Raw genomic sequence first — 7,855 nt, 5'->3', positions numbered from 1 at the left:
ACAAATAAAATTTGATTTGATTGATTGATAACAAGTTTCTTTCACTGCTTTCCTTTCTTCTGTGTCATCATCGCCACTTTTCTGTGCACTTACTTTTTCTGCTGGGTTCTTGTTGTTGTGTAAGCAGGAGGGCAGGAAGACCCTGGAAAACCAAGTAAAGAGGCTGGAGATGGTGGAGCGTCGGGAGAATAAGCTGAAAGATGACATTCAGACCAAATCTCAGCAGATCCAGCAGATGGCCGAAAAGATCCTGGTGGGAGAGCCTTAGATTAAAGCTCATTAATACTCTTCACTACTCCACCCTTAATTTCCCCACTGCCCTGCGCCTTCCACCCTTCTAACCCCATAATGGTCAAGGCTCAGTCATTAATGGATGTAGGAAATGGACGTAGGGAGCCGAGGCTCGCAGATGGTTTGAAAAGATTTGGTGTTACATTTATGGATTTTACCATTTTCAACATGAACAGGCACCGCTATAGTCAGCTTGTGGATTTCCAGCTTTTTAATGCAAGTTTTTTTTCTTTGTTTTATTTCTCCTGTCATTTTGAGTGAGAGTGGATTTATTAGTTGCATTGTTCTGTCTTAATTGTTACTGCTGATTTTGTTATAATGCTCATAATTTCCCCAGGAACTGGAGGAGAACCTGAGGGATGCCCAGTCAACGGCTCAGAGGATGGAAACTCAGCTGGTTCAGAAGGAGAGGCTTTTTGAAGATAAGATCAAGGTGAGACAGAAAATCCTCTTCTTTTCAGGTCTAAAATTTTCAATTAATGTCGCCGTCACATGTCTTACAGCAAAACCTGACAATGCTCTATTTATAGTTTCCACCCCAGGTTTCATAGTTAAGCCGTGAAGTATGTCTTGTAGCAGGTTATAAATGAAGCGTGAGCATCTCTGATGTAATCTGACCAGTCTCCTATTTTCCGGCTCTGACTGATCCAGGTCCTGGAGTCCCAGATGAAGGCAGACATGGCCGAGAAGGAGAGCCTCGAGGCAAAGAGGGCGCAGCAGGAGGAGGAGTCGAGAGAGAACTGCAAACTAATCAGCGAACAGAAAGCTGTAAGACAACAAAATCTTCCTCTAATTCTTTACTGAAGTGGATTCAGAGGTTACTTATGTCTGCCTAGTTAAGGCCCGCATGTGCTTAACTTGCCTATTTGGGAACATCTAATGATTTGGTTGTAAGATTATTTCTTCAGATATCCAATTTGGTTGCTAGCGCCTTAGTTTCTTATCGCAGTTTAGCTGGATTGACAAGTTAATTGGCAGAATGGTTCTTGTTGCTCAACACAGCCAGGGCTTAAGTTTTAATCTCGTTAATGTGTTAGCCTGGAAGCCGTTAAGAAGCTTTCCCAGATCGTCAACTGCTAAATAGATTCAAATAGGACTTTGTAAACGTTTAACATTATGCTAACTTTAAACAAAAATGTACTGGCTAAATATCTGCTGTTATTCTTAATGACTTTGATTCGCAAACTGATCAAGAAACTTATTGGGTGAGTGGGTTTGTTAGAAGTCGATGTGCCGGGTGTTAATTGTATCCCTGCTCTACTGCAGACCATCAATGCCATGGATTCCAAGATGAAGAACCTGGAGCAGCGCATCGCCGAGCTGTCCGAGGCTAACAAGCTGGCCGCCAACAGTAGCATCTACACCCAGAAGAATATGTGAGTGAACAAAGCGTCCAGCACATGCTGTTCTTCACCAGTATACACCTAAACAATGCTGGACTTTATTATTTCAAATGTTTAACTCAGAATTCTCATTTGAGAAATTTTGCCTTAAGAAATTAGTCAAGCAAATAAATAATAGCCACATTCGCGTTTCCTTTTCTTGGCAGGAAAGCCCAGGAGGAGATGATCTCAGAACTTCGTCAGCAAAAGTTTTACTTGGAGTCTCAAGCAGGCAAGCTAGAGGCTCAGAATGCCAAACTAGAGGAGCACTTGGAAAAAATGAGTCAGCAGGAGCAAACCAGGAGAACCCGGCTGATGGAGCTGGAGAGTCGGCTGCGGGAGGTAAGGCAACAGGAGGCAAATGGTGCTAAATCTGTAAACTCAAGATTAAGTCATCCACTTAAACCGGCACAGAATCCAGTCTTGCATCGTGACAGGATTAAGGAGCTGATCAGCTAGTCTGCTTCTGTAGCTTTCATGTAAATGTAGCAATAAAAGTCTAGAAAGAAATCCCTACTACAAAAAAATTCAGATTTATTAGCCAGATTTCAACAAATGAGGAAGGGATAAAAATCAAACAAAAACTTGAAATTTGACTTAAAATTTGTTACATTTGTCCTTCACTGGGAAATGTATCCTAATAGTCAGCTGTTTATTTTTTGTACAGTTTGATAAAAAGTCGCTAAATAGTCTCCTCCTCTTATTGAGAGCTTGTCTGTAGATGTTGCTGACCGACAGCCTGCTGTCATGTCTCTGCCTTCTTGCACTCTACTGAGAACCGATACACAGCCTGGCACTAAATACTCGCCTCGCTGTCCTTTAGCCTGCAGACGGATTTCCTCTGCCCTCTCTCAGAGGAAACTGTGAGATTTCAGCATGGAAAAGATTTTTGCGGCTCATTTTCTGACTTTCCGATTTTATACTGTTCTGACCCACCAACAGTGATTGTAGAGGATTACTTTTTAGAAACTATATTTAAAAGAATTTAAAATATTTGTTAGCCTTTTCGTCTTTTATTTATTTACATTAGGAGCAGAGTCAGTATTCAGTCATGTACTTAAGAGAGGAGTCTCTATTTAAATGATTGGATTTAACATTTTACACTTCATTCATTGTCCCATACTAGGAATTATTACAATTGATAATTGTAAACATCAATCAACTTTGAGATTTCAAGCAGGATGACATTTCCAAATTTAACTTGTTCCATGACAGACAAACTGTTCAAAAAGTATGATGAAAGCAGACCGTATGGTAATCTATTCAGCCTTCCTGTTATCTCCTGGTCAGTTTGTTTCTTTTTCAATTTACCAGACTGTCCCAAAAGCAGAAGGCTTGCCATTGTACACATAAAGTTGGGTAAATAAAAGCTCCTTTCAAAAGTGCAAGATGACCAGTAACCAGTGAAGGATAGTTCTGTTTTTCTGAAGGAACAGCCGACATGCCTTGTTGTTTACTTTTGCTTAATATAGTTATTTAAATGTTTTTAAAGCTGAATGAGTTTTGAAAAGGGAAACGGAATATAGAGACAAATATTCGTTCATTTTTTGCTAAATTTTTTCTGTACCTTAATTTATATCCATCCATTCATGTTTCAAATTTTCATCCAGTTATCCACCCATCAGTTTTTCATCCATCCTCACACACACATCAGTCCTTCTGTCTGTCCTCTTCACGGTCTGTGGCTTTTCTGCAGGTTTTGTTTTTTAAGCCAGACAACAGTAGAGATATCTTCCATAATTTCATGAAACTGGCTGAAAAGAACAGAAAACGATGGAAATTTGAGTTCTTTGTTAAAAATGCTTACTTGTTTTCCATGCAGATGGGCCTTGAACATGAAGAAGAGAAACTGGAAATTAAGAGACAAGTGTCAGAGTTGACCTTGTCTCTTCAAGAGCGCGAGTCCCAGATCAGTAGCCTGCAGGCTGCACGCCTCGCCCTGGAGAGTCAGCTGCAGCAGGCGAAGACGGAGCTGGAAGAGACCACTGCTGAGGCAGAGGAGGAAATCACTGCACTGAGGGTAAGAGACGCTACTCCAAGCAGACAAGGACAAGATCTCAGAAAGTTGCTGCTCAGTAAGTTTGGCATAGAGGGTGGGGGCGAATATCCTGCAGCAAAATGCCTCGGGTCCTTATCCATTATGACAACTCAGAACCATGTAAGCAGTTGTAGGATAATTTTACACTGGAACACCATTTATTAAAAGGAAAAAGTTACATAATTTCACATTGTATATCTATTTTCGTCATCTTTTTTCTGCAGAACCACAGAGACGATATTCAGCGCAAATTTGATGCCTTAAGGGACAGTTGCTCAGTAAGTGCTGACACTGCCTTTGTTTTCCTCTTGTCTGGTCACAACTATCAATCGTTTGCCATAAGATTTGTGCAGTATGTGTAAGAAATAACTAATTTACTCGGGATCTCATTACAGATACAAAATAGTTGTGGTGCATTGAGTTACATGTGATCACAGAAACAAAAAATATTGATGTATTATGACCACTTATCTGCATGGGGTTAACGCCTCCACCTGTTTGTTTTTGCCTCAGGTGATCACTGACCTGGAGGAGCAGCTCACACAGCTGAGTCAGGAGAATGCTGAGCTGAACCGCCAGAACTTCTACTTGTCGAAACAGCTCGATGAAGCGTCGGATGAGAGGGAGGATAAGATGCAGCTCAGCCAGGAGGTGGACCGCCTCAGGAGGGAGGTGGCTGACCGGGAGATGCACCTCAACAACCAGAAACAGGTTAAATGACAGCAACTCAGTTGTCTTTTAACAGTGTGTCCTGCAGCCTGACAAAGTTTTTAAATTCAGATATCTAAAATCAAGGCCATAAAATGGTTTAAATTTATTAATAAAAATGGAATTTGGCCTCAAATATGACTATCACAGGTCTTAAACTTTGTTGTGGCGCGACTATTTAATGTTGGGGATTTTTTGAAAGGCAAAGGTTTGAGTCCCACGCAGACATCTTTATTGTATTCTGTGACTCAAGGCGGTTGACGCTACTGCTAACTAGCTGCTAATAAACTCTTGTTAACTTTGTTGTGTCCGTCATCTGTAAATGCACATTTTTCTGCAGTTCGTTAAATTACATCCATCTTTGCCACTAACTCACTTCTACTGCCATCCCCCATACATATATATGTATAAATATGCAATCTTCTTTTGCAAATTTGTCGCGTTTAAAGTCTTAGATTTCATTCACGATGGACTTAAAAAGTCATAAATTGGAGTTGGTAAAATCTGCAGGAACCACCACTTAACATGGTGTGGATTTCAATCCAAGCCGGTGAGGATTGAAATGTATTTCAATTTAAAAAATATATTTAAAATTATACATTTAGACATAAAAAAATATTACTATTGAGCTAAAATACTCATTCAGTGTCACAGTAATTTTGTTGTAACATGAAAACCTTGTGAGACATAACGGCATTTAAAGCGAAAGTAAAGTGAATAATGGCATAATGTTGACAAACCATGTTTTTCTCTTGAATTTATGCTCCCAGAACATTGAGACACTGAAGACAACATGCAGCATGCTGGAGGAGCAGGTGGTGGAGCTGGAGTCTCTGAACGACGAGTTGCTGGAGAAAGAGAGACAGTGGGAGGCATGGAGAGGAGCTCTGGAGGACGAAAAAAACCAAGCAGAGAGACGGACCAGAGACCTGCAAAGACTACTGGATAACGAAAAGCAAAACAGGTAAAACAGTTTTTTTTTTTTTTTTTTTTTAATTCACATTAACATACAATTTAATAATGTCATTCTCTTTATGTATTAGATCTTTCAATGTTACTAGATGATTTTTTGGTTCTGATCACAGGCTTCGTGCAGAGCAGCGCAGCACCGAGTCTCGTCAGGCAGTGGAACTGGCCGTCAAGGAGCATAAGGCCGAGATACTGGCGTTACAGCAGGCTTTGAAAGAGCAAAGACTGAAAGCTGAAAGTTTGTCTGACACTGTAAGTATGTTGTCTGTCTTCACTTTATTCACTTCCTTATGGTCTAGATTTATTTCTAAACCATGCACATTTTATGAGACAGATGCATGCAAATGCAGTGCCTGTAGAAATAGGGCTTTTGTGGATGCATCTGAGCATTTCCCTGTTGGAATACCACATTATGTCCCGAGTTTTACTATGGAATCTAAATGGTCAGCCTCAGAAGAACGATAATTGACTCAGATGTTCAAGCACAACCTACAAACAGGAAAAGCTTTAAACCAGCAATACCTGGAAAATAAATGAATACAAGTCTTAGTAGCCTCTGCTGAGCCAGTTAAACATTAGCATGGACTGTGAAAGTGGTTATCAACAAACAAGTCTCTTGAAGTTCGACAGATGTTCGCAGCTGCCTACAGACATGAGTCAAATGACTTCTGAAGACGCTTTATAGCCTCCAGAAGTCACTTATTGTGTTATTTTTAACTCTCTGACAAAGTAAACCTAAGAACAGTGATGCTCAGTGTGTATATTTCTGGACGTTTGAAACTTTGGGCGCAGTTTTGGTTCTTTAGACAATGATCGCTAACTCATCAAAACTGGTTCCAGAGTGAATGCAGACAGGATTGGGCTTGTGTTTATTGTGGATAACTTAAAATATTATTAATTAAATGTACAAACAGTCTGTACCAGGAAATCCTTCATTTATGTGAGCTCATTTCTAATTAGAAAAGTGGACAAATATCCAGCCAGAAATGTCCTATAGGCTTGTTGAAGGCAACATAAAGCATATAGTTCTTCTGTCCCTTTCCAAAAGACACTAATGTAATATTTTTGGAAAAACTATCCCCCATTACTGTCTTTGACCTGGAAGTGCCGTTTAGCGTAATATTTATGATCAAAGTGATCTGATGAAAGTTCAGTCAATTATTCTGTCTTGTGAGCAAGACTACCTGGATCAGAATACCATCAGTATTAGGTCATTATAATGTGTGAACTTCCTGATCTTCTCCTCCACTTTTGTAACATATTTTTATCTTTATTATGAAATTTAGAAGCTTGGATCTTTCGAACAGACATTTTCTTTGATATCGGTAAACTTAGCTTCATCAGCCATCGTAGCTTTCTTTCATGAAACATGTCTGTGACTGGCTTTTGTCGCAGCTCAACGATCTGGAGAAGAAGCACGCGATGCTGGAGATGAACGCTCGCAGCTTGCAGCAGAAGCTGGAGACCGAGAGGGAACTGAAACAGAGGTTGATGGAAGAGGTAGAAAGTCACCAGCAATTAGCCAGAGCAACATGTCTGTGCCTATTAAGAACATTGGTTTGAAAGGTTTTGTTTTAACTGTATTTTGTGATGCCCCCACCCCCACCCCCTCCAGCAAGCGAAGCTGCAGCAGCAGATGGACCTTCAGAAAAGCCACATTTTCCGTTTGACTCAAGGCCTTCAGGATGCCCTGGACCAAACCGACATGCTCAAAACTGAGAGGACAGACCTGGAGTACCAGCTGGAAAATATACAGGTGCTCACTTATGTACCTCTTCAGACAAATGAAATGCGATCTCCTCTGGAGAGGAAGATGCTCCTAATTATTAGATACATTAGCCACAGCGAAAAGTGTCTCGGTAGAGCGATGATGGTTATAAATCCTGATTAGTTTTCCTACACATGCTTCTTTTCAAAGCAGTCTTTTGAGGCATTTCCTTCTCTGAGCCTCTGATTTCCGTACTACAGGCTGTGTACTCCCATGAGAAAGTAAAAATGGAGGGCACCATCTCCCAGCAGACCAAACTCATTGATTTCCTGCAGGCCAAAATGGACCAACCCACCAAAAAAAAGAAGGTAGGTACAGGAAAATATTTCAGTTTACAGAATCGTACCACGATGATCTCAGCCAGCTAATAAGTGGATTACCATTTCTCCTCTGTACAGGGCATCTTTGGACGGCGGCGTGAAGATGTAGGCACCACTACTAATGGTGCTCTGGCTCAGCAGGCCCAGCCGGCGGTCCCCATGCCGTACGGTGACATGAAAATGGCCTTGGACAAGGAGCGCTCCAGGTGTGCAGAGCTGGAGGAGGCGCTACAGAAGATGAGGATAGAGCTGCGCTCCCTCAGAGAAGAAGGTACGGTCTGCCATCTTTAAAGCTCTGGGCTTTACTACATAATACTAGTAATGGTAATAATAGCAGTAATAGGGTTAATAGTAGTAACAATTATATCTAAATAAATAT

General features: G+C 40.9%; 1 protein-coding gene across 1 annotated transcript in view; it reads left to right on the top strand.

The window, feature by feature from the left end:
* The window catches only part of cita (citron rho-interacting serine/threonine kinase a), a 44,543-nt gene that overhangs the window by 15,387 nt on the left and 21,301 nt on the right, over window positions 1–7,855 (top strand). Inside the window, exons 13-26 of the mRNA XM_015048121.1 lie at window positions 125–253; window positions 629–724; window positions 943–1,059; window positions 1,558–1,667; window positions 1,841–2,015; window positions 3,496–3,693; window positions 3,936–3,989; window positions 4,225–4,422; window positions 5,190–5,383; window positions 5,505–5,640; window positions 6,784–6,888; window positions 7,004–7,144; window positions 7,357–7,464; window positions 7,555–7,764. Coding sequence (XP_014903607.1) covers window positions 125–253; window positions 629–724; window positions 943–1,059; window positions 1,558–1,667; window positions 1,841–2,015; window positions 3,496–3,693; window positions 3,936–3,989; window positions 4,225–4,422; window positions 5,190–5,383; window positions 5,505–5,640; window positions 6,784–6,888; window positions 7,004–7,144; window positions 7,357–7,464; window positions 7,555–7,764 — 1,971 coding nt within the window. The remainder of the gene's footprint in view (window positions 1–124; window positions 254–628; window positions 725–942; window positions 1,060–1,557; window positions 1,668–1,840; window positions 2,016–3,495; window positions 3,694–3,935; window positions 3,990–4,224; window positions 4,423–5,189; window positions 5,384–5,504; window positions 5,641–6,783; window positions 6,889–7,003; window positions 7,145–7,356; window positions 7,465–7,554; window positions 7,765–7,855) is intronic.

The sequence above is a fragment of the Poecilia latipinna genome, unplaced genomic scaffold (genome assembly GCF_001443285.1).
Source record: "Poecilia latipinna isolate Pla-1442-1.1 unplaced genomic scaffold, P_latipinna-1.0 Scaffold861, whole genome shotgun sequence".
NCBI classification, from domain to species: Eukaryota; Metazoa; Chordata; class Actinopteri; order Cyprinodontiformes; family Poeciliidae; genus Poecilia; species Poecilia latipinna.
This window is presented reverse-complemented; position numbering and strand designations above follow the sequence as displayed.